The sequence below is a fragment of the Rosa chinensis genome, chromosome 3, assembly GCF_002994745.2.
Source record: "Rosa chinensis cultivar Old Blush chromosome 3, RchiOBHm-V2, whole genome shotgun sequence".
NCBI classification, from domain to species: Eukaryota; Viridiplantae; Streptophyta; class Magnoliopsida; order Rosales; family Rosaceae; genus Rosa; species Rosa chinensis.
Genome location: NC_037090.1, coordinates 6778446 through 6792585, shown reverse-complemented (window position 1 = coordinate 6792585; position 14140 = coordinate 6778446). Strand labels below are relative to the sequence as shown.

General features: G+C 38.0%; 1 protein-coding gene and 1 pseudogene across 2 annotated transcripts; one reads left to right on the top strand and one right to left on the bottom strand.

Moving 5' to 3' along the window:
* The first annotated feature begins 6299 nt into the window (after positions 1-6299).
* On the top strand, positions 6300-8759 carry LOC112194907. Of its 2 annotated transcripts, none has more exons than XM_024335157.2 (5): positions 6300-6459; positions 6773-6847; positions 6985-7065; positions 7492-7569; positions 8322-8759. In XM_024335157.2, the coding sequence occupies exons 1-5, from the start codon at positions 6375-6377 to the stop codon at positions 8594-8596; spliced, it is 594 nt and encodes a 197-aa protein (XP_024190925.1). In that variant the 5' UTR covers positions 6300-6374; the 3' UTR covers positions 8597-8759. The 2 variants fall into 2 exon arrangements, with proteins under 2 accessions (XP_024190925.1, XP_024190926.1); XM_024335158.2 differs by having other exon boundaries at positions 7492-7631.
* A 246-nt stretch (positions 8760-9005) lies between these two features.
* LOC112194906 lies at positions 9006-14140 on the bottom strand (annotated as a pseudogene).

The following is a 14140-nucleotide window of genomic DNA, read 5'->3' as shown; positions in this document are numbered from 1 at the left end:
TGAATAGGAAGACCGTATAAGGCGATGGCATCGTCAGGGATGACGCCTTGCGGTGCTGGGCCCAACCCGGTGTAATGGTCGGAGAGACGAAGGAGTAGGGGTCGGTGAATAGTGGTTTCTAGATGAATGCGAGCACCGATGCTGGTTCCCCAAGTCCGAGCAGCCGTTTCATTTAAGTCTTCTTCCTGATTGATGATGATTTTCTTAGGGGGAGCCATTTTTGGATCGTTTGCAGGAAGGATGTCGGCAGAAATGGGTTTTTCTTGGTTTAAGAGACTGGAGGGGTTTCTGATGTGACAAGGTTGCGGCTGTGAGTTTAAATAAAGAATTTTGTGAGGGAAACGATGCGACAGAAAGCGTTTCACAAATGAAAGGACACGACCTTCATTAATGGCATCGTTTCAAGCGACCGACACGCCTTTCTAAGCCCCCTTCAATCAGTTACGTCCCAGCGGGCCTGATTTCGCGGGTTGGGGGGCAATGTTTGAGCCCAAAAGTAATTTTGGCAAAATCCTTTAGTGGGTTCGAGCCAGCGGGCCGATACCTGCGGCCCAAAAATAAGGCTACAATTCGTATCGCGAAAGTTTGTGTCTTTATTTTCAATTCAATTACTAAAGCATACCATTTTAGTGGTTTCCAATATGCTGATTTTGAGAAGAATGAATGTTCAGATATAAGAATTGTTTTCATCATTTTTGTAAGTTCTAGATCTGTGGAAAATAATAATGAAAAAAATGACTCCGACTCTCTCTCTCGAGAGAGAAATATCGCCGGTCTCTTTCTTGGGAAAGCGGCGGCGACAAACCTACTCGTCTGCTTCTCTCTTCGGGTTGCGACGACAACAAATCTTTTCGTCAGACTCTATCTTCGGTTAGAGGCTGCGTGTTTGCTATATTTGATGGTGATTCGGTTCTAGTTAACTAGATCTGGTTTGGTGGAAGATTTCCAATGGGTAGTGATGTAGATCCAACAAACTGTGTTGGAGGTTGGCATGTGCAGAGCGGTGGGCTGCTTCCCATCTCTGTTGGCGGTGATGATTGCGGAGGATTCTGTTCTGACGGCAGCAATCTGGTTTGGTTTACCGACGGCGTGGTGCTTTTTCTTTCTATTATATGTGAGCTATTTGTTTGTCTTATATATTATCTCTCTCACATATAACTTGAGTGAATATATGCTTTTGCATGAGCCGTGAATCTGAGAGAAGAAAGAGGGTAAACCGGTGAGGATATGAGTCATAACTTGTTTGAAGCATGCTGAGATTAATATCACCAATGTTGCCCCCATGTCCTACATGTTTATATGTTAAGTTATATATTTTTGTTAACTCTCGAATAAATGTTGGATTGATTCTTGGTTGTTGTGCTAATCTTGATGCCATGAAAGTATGAGATTTTTTAGACTAACGTTCAAAGGCTTAGTGTGTTTTCATTTGTTTTGTTTTGTGTCTTTGTGTTTTTAGTTTCATTGTTTTGCTCGAGGACTAGCAAAGTCTAAGTGCGGGGGTATTTGATATGCTCATATTATCCTATATTTCTATGCCTCTTAATCTTGGTATTTATGTTTAGTCCTCCTTATTTCGAGTCATTTATGTTGATATAGTGTTTTTGTAGGTTTGCCTCATAAAGAGAAGAAAAGAAGCCAAAATGAGCTAAGTTGGATTGAAAGACAATGTGCAATCTGAGACTGGGAATCTGCCTGTGCAGAACACCCAACTTCACCGAATTACTGGGAGTTACTCAGATCTAATCAGACAATGAACTTTATATCATTGGAAAGCTACGGATGTCTACTTTCTGTAGAATTTTACGGATCTCGATTTCGATACTTTTGGAGAAAGTTATGATTATTTGAGTGAAGATAGGTCGGACAGGAAATCTGCTCGGGAATTTACAACCATTCGTGGAGAACTCAAGTTTTGCGGCACAAGATCATCAATCCTAATGTTTCAAGGAAGTTAATTCAGATGAGGATTCAATGAGGAACTTTTTCCTACTTCTACAAGAGATATTTCAAGGTTTTCCCATTCCAAATGAAGAAAGGAATCCAAATCCAAGTCTTACAAGTAAACATGAAGCCAAAGATGAGCAGAAATCTTCCCTATATAAGGGAGCACGAATTTGCATGAGGAGAGAGTCTCGGAGCACATTGAAGATGCCTAAGGAGCGGAGATGACTCATCCATCTTTCCCTTTCTTTTCCCTTCCATTCTTTTTATGTTTTTCCTATGTTTTACTTGGTTATCTTTTGTTAAACCTTTTCCTAGGGTTAAGATGATGCCTTAGCATGATTGTTTATGTACTTTGAGGATTTATTGATGGATTTATAGTTTCTTTATGATGAATTCTTAGTCACTATTTGAATTGATGCTTCATGTTTAAGTTCTTTGATTGATCACCTTAGGGCTTTGCATCTAGTAATTAGAATATGAATTTGAGGCGTACCTGCAATATAATTCAAATTAGGTTCTTGAGATTAAGAGTTGTGAATTACATTATTGTCGTACCTGAAGTAATGGTTTGCATGATTCTCTTATTTTCTAGAACGTAATGAGTCCTATGTGTTAAATTTATATCGTACCTGGATAAACTGCATGTTAGGATATACGACCTCTGCCGTACCTGGAGAGAATCATACACTTAAGGAAAACTATGGTCTAAGTGCCGTACCTGGACTTAGATACGGGAATTGTCATCAAAAGAAACAAAAGAATCTGTTAATTGCATCGAAACATAAATAGGATTGTTAGTGGTTGATTTCGAAACCCTAGGTTTATCATTATTTCTTTCTTTCTTTAATTTTCACATTATTTCTTTATTTGAAAATTCAAAAACCATATCTTCTTTAGTTTAATTGTTTATGTGTTTTTGTGTTTGGATTAATTAGGTTAGGATTTAAATTAATTTTCAATCCTCAGTTGGAACGACCTCGTACTTGCACACTATACTAACGACGATTCGTGCGCTTGCGAGTTTTAATTAAAATTTCACAACAGCCGACCCCATAGGGGTGTTTCGTTTTTGTACTGCTTGCTGAATTATAATGAAAGGCTGACTTATTTCCTTAAAATATATATATATATATATATATATATATATATATATAAGAATTGAGAAGAAATGTAAAAGGCGAATTACACAAATTGTCACTGATTGACTCATCTGACACTTTGGTCACTCATTTTTAAAAATTATCACTTTAATCACTCAAATAGAACACTATCTTCCACTTTAAACATTTGTCAATTTTATTTGTTAAACCACCTGTAAACATTCACTACTTAAGGGATATTTTGGTCAAGATGTTACAAGTTTTTTTTATTTTATTTTTTTATAATTTGGTGTTCATAGGGAAATGCAAATAGAAAGATATTCCATAGGGTCAAATTAGGATTTGACTAGAGGTTCTTTAGTTCAAGTCCAATTTGCTATGCAAAAGTTGGATGTAGTCAGCACATATTTTCTTGTTAATTGCGATTCTTTCAGTATTTTTAATAGTCGAATTTGCCCCTAGACAAATTATTATATTAACTGAAGCACAATAAATCTTTGCAAAATGAGAGAAGGAGGGAAGGCGCGCTACAACTAACACATAACAACTGCCATATAGCAGCTACAACTAATATACATGTCTTTTTTTGGTGATTTCATTTACCTACGAAATCTGATTTTAAATGTTGAAAAATTGGGGTGTGTAACTATTTTTTTTTTTTTGGAATGGGGTTGATGCGGCTGTCCTAAAGTTTTGATTAATGAAATTGTAGAATACAAAGGGGGGACATAAAGTTTGAACCCCATATTACAATAAGCATCAAGAGAACATCCCCAAATAATATAAGGAGTCTCTACAAAATCTATGTATTCTAACATGTACAATTTAGCAAAGAGTGTATGACTGGCTACTCAATTTGTTTTGACATAGTGGTGACATGCCGGAACAATAATTCTATCACGGAGAAGCATCTTTACAAATAGCATAGCTTTTCCACTATGATGCCGCACGGAAACAAATCCGGCGACACTCTGTTTCATCCTGCGACTAAGAGGTTGCGTCCATTTGATCAAGTAAACGGCTAGCCGCTTCGCTAGGCAAGACAAGGCACACTGCAATCCAGGACAGAGCCCACGTCGCCCTACCAAATAGTTGTAGAGGCTTATTACCGGCATAAATTCGTGTTTAACTAAAAGTAAAATGCAATACATCAAAATATAAAAATAAATGAGACCAGGGTCAATTCCCACCAAGTCATTCAATTAAGAGTCTACAAGATTTTTTTGTATTTTAAAAGTCTGTGGGTATTCAACTGAGATTTTAAACAGTCTTTTAAAATCTTGATGTATTCAATTAAGATTTAAAATTATCCATTCAAATCTGCTGATATTCAAAAGTATACTGATTTTTAAGGATTTCATTAAATGCTGGATTTTGGAGGATTTTATAGTGCTTTTTATACATATCAAAACTCAAAAACAATCCAACCACTTCCCAAAAGATTTTGATGGATTCTTTCTCACTAAAAAAATGAAGAACCTCTTCACCCAAAAAAAAAAAGAAAAAAAAAAGCAGGTATCAATAGGTGACACTCATCAATTTTGTCTTAGACCTATTTTCCCACTATCTTCCTCTGCCTCTGCTCTCATCTAATAATTTTTTATTTTATTTTTATCACTATAGCTCTAGAAGCCTTAATCGTTCTAGCTAATGAAGCTCATTTTCAATAGTATTATTAAGATGATACATACACACATGATTTTTTTGTAAATTAGATATGAAATAAATAATGACATTAGTTTATTACTTTATTTTTTGTGTAACATTTTGGCTGGTTAGTTTTCTCTTATTGTTCATATATCATTATACACAACATAAAGAATGATAGATTGCCATACTTTCTTGTCATTGATATAGCATTATAGTTAGATCCATACATTCATTGCTTAATTAAAGAAGAAGAAAAAAAATTAACCTACCAAAAACATCATAAGGATTTGTAAAATCTAAACAAATACTAGTAAATCAATCCATTAGAATCAATCAGAGTCCATATAGAATTTAAACAATCCATGGATTAAGTAAATCCATGGATTCTAAAAACTCAAACAAAGTCTTTTAAAATCTGAATTGAATACACCCCCCTAAGTTGAAAACAGTAGAGGCCCTGACACCACTATCCCGTTTGCAAAGCCCTAGCCGTCCCACCACCAGCAGCATCTTCGTCATCACCTATTATGCACCAACTGATCGCAAATCATAACCTGCCATCACTCGCTAAGCGCTAGCAAGGAGCTCCATTTCTCCAATCCACCTTTGTCCCCATATCAGATCCTAGAACCCTAAACCAGATCAAAACTTGTCGATCAAATCTGAGAACTATGATTCATCTGCCAAGAAAGAAACCTGAGATCCCCTCAATGAAAAACACATCGCCCCACCCACCATGTTTTAGCCTGCCACCGTAATTCCTTGCAAAACCCTTTAATCTCAAACGAGTCCCCAACGCTGTCAACATCAAGTCCCTCCGACTTGGTTTGCTTTGGTATGTTGTCCATGGCGGACCATCACACCAAATATGAAAAGGGACTTGTCTGGCCTCACCCGCCACTCGTCAACAAGGCCAAAGATCTACGCTGACTCATAGGGCTGGCAGACTAGAACGGACTTACGACTGGAAGGGGATTATTGGGATTTGGGAGGGGGGGTAAACTATTAGATTATGAAAAGCAAAAAATGGGGTGTGTATTAAGTATTTAGGGATTTATAAATAAAATTTATATATAGTTAATCTACCTAGACTCTAGCAAAAAAAGTGTAGACTGTAGACCATATCATCAATCTAGACATCTAGTCAAAAGGTACAAATATGTAGATGTAGAATAAATGCTTTAAAAAAGGTAAAAAATATGACAAAGGAAAATGAAAGAGAGGGATGGAGACAAATGTGACCTCACATATGAAAATATCTAAAAAATTTGAATTTTTTGAAAACCTATAAACTAGACATTTCATCAAAACAGATAACGTGTAAAATAGATATTTTGGCGTGAAAAGAATAGCTTGATAACGGAGCTATTGACGGAGAGCTGACGCAAGAACCTATTGTGTGAAATTAGAGAGTTTAAGAAGTAATTAGGTGAAATTGAAAAATGAGAGACTGAAATATCGAGATCCTATTAGTAAACAATATTTAGTCCTTTCATTTATGTCTGATTGGGCTGTGCCATGGGTTGGCTTACCGACGAGAAAAATTGAACCTGGCTTTTCCCTAAAATATTTTTTGGCCTATTCTTGTCTACAGCCCAACCCAAATACGCATTCCACACTGGGTCTGGAAGATCAATTTGTACGCTTATTTCAATACTCAACCTTTTTCCAGAATGAATGAGCAAGAAAGCAGGTATGGAGGTGGCGAGGTCATCGGAATGTTTCCAAAGGCAGGACCTGGCCGTCGTCCCCAAGCCTGATGGTATATATGCTCTCCTTTTCTGTTTTAGTTTTTGTTGTTGGATCTGTGGGAATTTGCTTTTGATTTTCTTTTTGTTTTAGGTTTTGTGATCTGGAATTCCTTGGATTGTATTTTATTTTGAAGAAGAAAAAAGGGTGTTGTATTTGGGTGCCTCCATGGAAGTAATATAACATTTACAGAGAGAGATCCTGTATTATTGTTTGTTATTATTCATTATGAACTGGTTTGTTTGGTAACGACTGATCATCGTCCAATTCCATTCAATCTGTACGTTATTTGTAATTTGTATTTAACAAACCTAACTGCGATACAGACACCAAGGCGGAAGAACCAAAGGCTCGAAGGCCTTCTATGGATCCATGGCCTTATATCAGCAAGTTACCTGATGGTATGCTTTTTTCTGGGATTATTAATTTTGCATTATTCATTTTTACTCAATCTCATGGTATTTAGTATTTACACATTGTCGTCCATTCCTTTTCTTTTGCCTTTTACCTTTTTTCTTACAATATAACCACAACACAGGTAGGAGGATCATAATCTCAAGGAAGAACCCACCTACCGAGCATCCTTGCGCTTATACCGAGATGCCCCCTGATGATCCTGGTAATATTTTGATATTTGTTTCAAGGCCTGTGTACGTTGCGTTTTAAATTGAATGTTTTTCCTTTTATTTTGGTAATGAGAGAACGATAAATTTGGTTTCTGAAGATCCCTTCATCAGTTAAGTCATTTTGGTGTTTACATTATGTATAGCCGACAGAGAATATTATAGTCATCTAGTTTTAAAGATCTCCGCCCATTTCCTTTTGGTCTATGCATGATGCATAAACCTAGAGTAACTATGGGCTTATTGTTCTCCTTGCATCTGCTGTCTTCTATTCATAGTTTTAATTAGAGATTCATCTCTTACTTTCTTATGACCAAAATTTGATACATTTGCTTCTATCTAAACTTCAGGTGGTCACATTTCTATTCTCTTGGCTTTTGTAATATATATATATATTTGGTTTTAACAATACCCATGCACAGGTCCTTTCTCTCAAAAATCAAAGCTCCGTGTCACTGGTCCGCCCATCCCTCGTGCGGCAGTCACTGGCCAAATTCCTGGTATGCTTTTGATTTTCATTTTCAGTTACATGGAACTCGCTTGGGCCATCTGTGTTATGAAGGTAAAGAGGTTGTTTTTAGCAAGTAAACTACAAAGAATTACCTCATTTTTTTGGTGTATTTCCACATAAGTACCCCAAGTGCAATGTTTTCGAAAACCTACAAACTACGCCTGCTATTTGCTGGATTATTGGGTTGTGTGTTCTTTTAACTGGGTAATCTACTGAAAATTACCCCATGTTTTGGGGTACTTCTACATAAGTAACCCAAGTTAATGTTTTTGAAACCCTAAAAACTACCACCTTACTGTTAGCTTGATTGACCTGGCACCTCAAAGGCGTAAGTGACATGTGTGAATCCAAATATGCACCATGTGAATGGAGTTAAAGTAAATTATACAAGATGCTAAACACCTTAAATATTAGGGTGAATTCCAGTTTCTTAATTGACAGTCCTCACTCCTTTTCCCCCTATGGTTTGCAATTTCTTGCAATCCTTGGTGTTTCTAGAGATCCGTCCAGAGTCTCACTTGTGTGCTGATGTGGCTAATTAATTGTTCAACCATTGCATCTACAGCTTCTCTATTTGTATATTTTAAAAATGATACTCATTCTGCTCATGACATAGATCTTTTGGTGTAATTTAATTTTCAATGTCATGTGCTATCAGTACTGATATTTTGGGTTTGTCACGCGCCTTAATCATTATTATTTTTATCATTGTTTGTTAACGGATTTGCAAACTGTAAACAGGTACATGTATCATTTGTTCCTTGGTGGATGAACACAGTTCAACTCGATGCCCGTACCTTAATCTTCTCCCAAAGAATGCAGCTGTTAGCAGTGGCTGTGACGTAGTTTGTACGGTTTGTCATCGTTTGTTTTCAGGGCGCTGCTGTAACCAGGACGCTGGACGTGCTGAGCTCAGGTTATGTAATAATTGTATGAGGATTGGTGACCACTGGACATCTCAGTGCCCGCAGGAGGATAGATTTTTCTCTCTGATCAGGAGAAAAGTAAAATTTTGAGAAAAGTTGTCTTGTTTTATAACGCGTTTTATGTATGTCTGATGACTTTCGGTTTATGTCATAGAATTTGTTGTGTAATGTCAATATCTTAATTTAATGAAAATATGATTTAAAAAACATATGTGAAGATATACTTTACAGAGTAGCTTTCTAGTTATGCCAATCAATTATGTGTTGACTGCGCCATTTGGTTGTATTAACATTTTGTTTTTAACGAGGATGAGATTTCCCACTTATCTATCCACTTTCTTCTTTGTTTTCATTTCTCACAATTTGATATCACTATGTTCAGAACGCTAGTGTGCAAATTCTAACTATCTGAGTTGGCTATGATACCGACAAAATTCTAACTATCATAGTTCAGTACAGATTCTTGAAAGTTCATGCATATTTTTTAGTTAGGTATTAGTGCGCTAGAGCACTACATAATATCGCCCGACTTGGGTTAGTTTTGGCAGTTCGTAGCAATGTCTGTAAGACCAGGGGGCTTCAATCTGATACACAGGCACAAAATTTTGTTCTCCAAAGTCTACCATGCTCTTGAGTCTTTGAAAATTCAGTACAAGAGAATTGAAGTGGAAACAATGATATCCAACAATCGACTAACTACGAACAAAGAAATCAAATGGAATTGGCGGTATAGAATAAGCCGTGGAAAGTATTTTTGAAGCTACAATGGTATTTGCAGCTTCAGTGTAGTGAATCCCATCCCAACTTAAGTGAATCCCATCCCAACTTATGAGTTGGGATCCATCCTCGCAAACCTGAGAACCGGGATAGCCTCATGTCAGCCTCATGTTGTAGTTGTATGGAGGACCACCGTTTCCACAGCATGCCATTAGAGGACTAGTGAAACCTACATGGGACAAAAACAATTGTATCATGATTCCCTGTACTAGATTGAACTATTCGCAGACTAGCATAATTTAATCCTTTTAAAGCAAGAAATAGGCTTACCGTATTTGGTGTAGCTAGCAATGAGGTCATACTTGATGGCATATAGATGTATATATACTACTTTAACATCCTTCAATTCAAATCTCATCTCATCTCATGTACGGCGCAATCCTACATTAAACAATCTTGCAGCCTCATTAAACAATCCTACATTAACCCAATGTCCCAGTGTTGTGTATCCAAAAATTCCACCCGTCTTGGTCATATGAATCTGCAAATCGACGCAGTAGAGATATTTTGTATCAATAAAAGTGTGAAGTGCCATAAAAATGCTAAAAACACAAGATGTTTTAATGTTGTTGTTTATACAACAGACTCACCTTAACGGCTTTCTTGATTTCTGTAGTAATCGGTCGGATTTTCTCTGTTATTTGCGTGAACGAGAGATTTTTGGAAAACAACTAAGCAAGGTCATGTTGCCCAATATCGATCATGTAAAGTGCTTTCTGAAAACCTTCATCATCTATCAAGTCTTTTGAGCCTAAAAGTTCATTAAGCAACGCAATCAGCTAGCTGGTTTATAATGTGCAGAAGCAAAAAAATTAAAAAATTAAAATAAACGCATAAGCAGTTATCAATTACAGTGCAAGACTTGCGCAAGAGCAGCAACAAAATTCAAATTCCAAATACAAATGTAATGTAATGAGATGAAATATAGTCACCATTAGATACCTGCAGTAGCTTTGAAATGAAGGAACTGCATGACTTGGATGCTCAGAGAGAAAGGGATGCGTTCAGGGAAGATAGACGACCTGACTATTGCAAAATTCGCCCCGTTTGTGAACTTAGACCCGGACAGAGAGTCTAGGTATGGAGTCAATAGGCTTGTATTCAAACTTTGGCCTGCACGAGATAAAAGCATGCATCCATCTCTTAGAGAAAGCCTCACGAGAATCACCACATTTCTTTTGATTGCAGGTCAATATCGACCTAACAGTGCATGCACCTTCCTCCATATGCTTCAGGTTGACTTGTATTCTATATTGTAATGCATTAAGAAATTAAGCTACTAATCTCTGTAATTGAATTAACATGTCACTATCAAATATCTGTGTTCTCTATTATCTAATCCAATGGAAATTACAGTGACAAATCAGAACATAGCAGATAGCAACCTGAAAGACAGTTCAATTGGTTTACCAGAGAGAGAGAAAAAAAAGCATATATCTTGGTAGGTACTCTGTAGTAGCCACCAGCACCAGCATAAATCATGACAAAAGAAGAAAATTATGAGTGATGTAATAGCATGGCATCAGCAAATCAAATTATGATCTATTGCAAGTTTGAAAATGAACAACAATATGTAAGCCACATCAAAACACTGGCCACATTCGAAGACATCACAACCGACATTAGGTCCTGCTTAGACAATACATCATTCCGAGGAAACAACTTTTACAGTCCGACTTGTTTGATCATGTGCTGGGATCCATGTGAAACCCACAACATGTGATAAGGCTAAGAAAAGTTGATTTTATAACAAGTAACATAAACTACTAGGCACCATGATGTAGTGCTAGTTCCATTTAACATAGTAGCATGTCGGTAACAACCATGATTAAGCATGTAATCATAACATGTTATCCAGTAGAAGAGATGAAAATCCATTAGATTACTAGAAAAATCTGTACCTTTCAGATCTTCAGTAGTTATTATCGAGGAAAAAAAAAATCTTCAGTAGTTCATCATTATTACCAAACTTTTAAAAGGGAGGAGATCACCTATCCCCAAACTCCATGTCCCATCCCTGTCCTAAGTTAACACACTCACTAACTTGGTAGTGATAGTTAGGCCTTGAGGAAACTGGAGTTCGAATACAACAAACTAATAAGCGTATTGGGAGCTGAAGGGTCTAAAGCAATGAAATATTAAAAGATGACCTTTTCTTCATGAACTTTTGTGCAGCAGAAATCTTCAAGTTCCAAATAAGCACCTCGGATCAGTACTCGCTATGTACGTATCATGTCATGTTCCGGCTCTGAATTAAAATATGAACTACAAAAGTAGCACAATAAGTTAGCATTTTAACAGAAAACAACGTAACACTATGAAATCCCATGTATTCCAGTTGGAAATGTGCTAGTGCATGTTTTTACTGCAAAACTAAAAAGAAGCCTCACCTCTATAAGCAGTTATGCAGAACATTTCTAACATGGTGTCTACTCTAAAAAGTACTTCGGAGTAAGGCCGTTTCAAATTCAGACCCATCCTGATAGGCCTTACTCTGAAGTTTTGAAGCTGAATCTTTTGGACAGTGAAGAGTTGAGACAATAAATTTGGGTATGTACAATCTGTTGCAGGATCTATCCTCAGCACAAGGTTCTGCAATCACCAATAGTCTCGGCAAGAACACAAGCCATCCTTAAAATGATGAAATCTGTTAGCATCCCTCACAATGATCTCTCTCCCAGTAGCTTTGGCTATTAGTTTAATTGCAGAATGGCAATCCCCACAAACCCGAAGATTCTTCATCACCCGAATGGGTATCCCTTGTGGCACCTTAAGGAGTCCATACGCTATTGCCAGCTTCTCACTGTGATAACCCAAGCTCTGGACCTTCTCTTCTTCATCCACATCATGCAACACAAAGCTGCTATCAGGGCAGTACCCAGCTTCTCTTAACAATACACCTGGTCTCTCTAACATTCTCATGATCATCACATGCTCTGGGTGGCCTGTGGTCTCTCCCCAAGTAAACATATGTACTTTATGTTCCACCTCAATCCAGCTACAGCCAGGTGACTTGGTAATATTTCTGGCTCCATCATTTTCCTCAGGTCTGCAACCTCATGCCATCTACCTTTGGATGCATACATATTTGATAGCAAGACATAATGTCCTGCATTGTGGGGCTCTAGCTGTATAAGTTTCTTTCCCGCAACTTCCGCCAAATCCAACTTCATATGCGTTCTGCATGCACCTAATAAGGCACCCCAAACAATGGCATCTGCTTCCACCGGCATTTTCTCTATTAAATCCATTGCCTCTTTTACCTGGCCTGCTCGACCAAGCAGATCAACCATGCAGGCATAATGTGCAGTTCCTGGCTCGACCTGATACTTTGATTTTATTGTCCCGAAAATCTCATGACCTTGTTCTACTTCCCAGAATAGCTACATGCTGAAAGAACTCCAATAATGGTGATATCATCTGGTGGTATCCCCAAAGAGCACATCTTTTGAAAAACTTGTAAAGCTTCCTCTCCTAAACCATGTTGGGCATAACCAGTGATAATTGAGTTCCACATAACAACATCCTTTTCACCAAACCTGTCGAAGACCTGTTTTGCCTTCACAAGGTTGCCACACTTAACATACATTGTGATCAAAACTGAGGCAACATATACATCAAGATCAAATTGGTTTCTCACCAACTGGGCATGAATCTGTGTACCATGATCAAGAGTTGCCAAGCTTCCACAAACAGATAAAAGACTTATCAGAGAAGGGAAATTGGGCCTAACACCTCCTCTTTGCATTAAAATAAACAATTTAAGTGCTTCAAATTCTAAACCTTTCCGTTCATAGACTTTCATCACAGCACTCCTTGTTTGATGACTTGATCATCTTTCTCTCTCATATTTTCAAAAACCTGCCTTGCTTCTTCTACCTCCCCATTGTGGCCATACCCAAGTATCATTGTGGTACAAGCAACAACTGACTTAACTGGCATTGCACGATACAGCTCAGAAGCCTCTGTGATCCGTCCACACTGAGTGTACCCCATCAGCATCACCATCCACAAAACCTCATTCTTCTCTGGCATCACTTCAAAAAGCTTCCTAGCAACATCCACCCGTTGGTTCTGTACATACCCAGATATCATCGTAGTCCAAGTAACAACATTCCTGTGTGGCATCTCATCGAAAATCTCACGCGCTTCAGCCAAGCGGCCTGCCTGAAAATACCCACCAATCATATTATTCCTTGCCACGACATCCTTCTCCGGCATCAAATCATAAAACCTCCGAGCCTCATCAACCCGGCCATCTTGAATCAGTCCCCCCAACATCACCGTCCACGAAAAAACATTCTTTCCAGGCATCTGCCAAAAAAGCGACTCAGCTTCCGAAATTTTGCCCTGTTGCACATACCCTCTAACCATCGAAGTCCACGAAACAACATTTCTCTCCGGCATTGAATCAAACACTTTCCGGGCCTCACTAACCATCCCATTCTTGATATACCCGGATATCAAACCGTTCCAAGTAACCAAGTTCCTGAGTTGCATTCTATCAAACATTTTTCGGGCTTCTCCGGGTTGATTGTTTTGAAAATACCCCGCAATCATTGAGTTCCAGGAGACGGTAGTTCTCTCAGGCATTTCATCGAACACCTTTCGGGCATTCTCGATTTGACCAAGCCGAGCGTACCTAGAAATATGAGAATTAGAGAAAATTGCAGTACTTGTGCAGTATCGCCGATATAGGATAAATCGAACCCGCATTGATAAGCTCCAAATTGCAGTACCCACGTTAACAAGATAGGCCGGTGGTTAAGAAGGAGGGAAGCTTAGAAAACGCGGGAAAGAGGTGCCTCCCAGTATTGCCCCTTTCAAATATAATGAGTGTAATGATGAAATTATCCC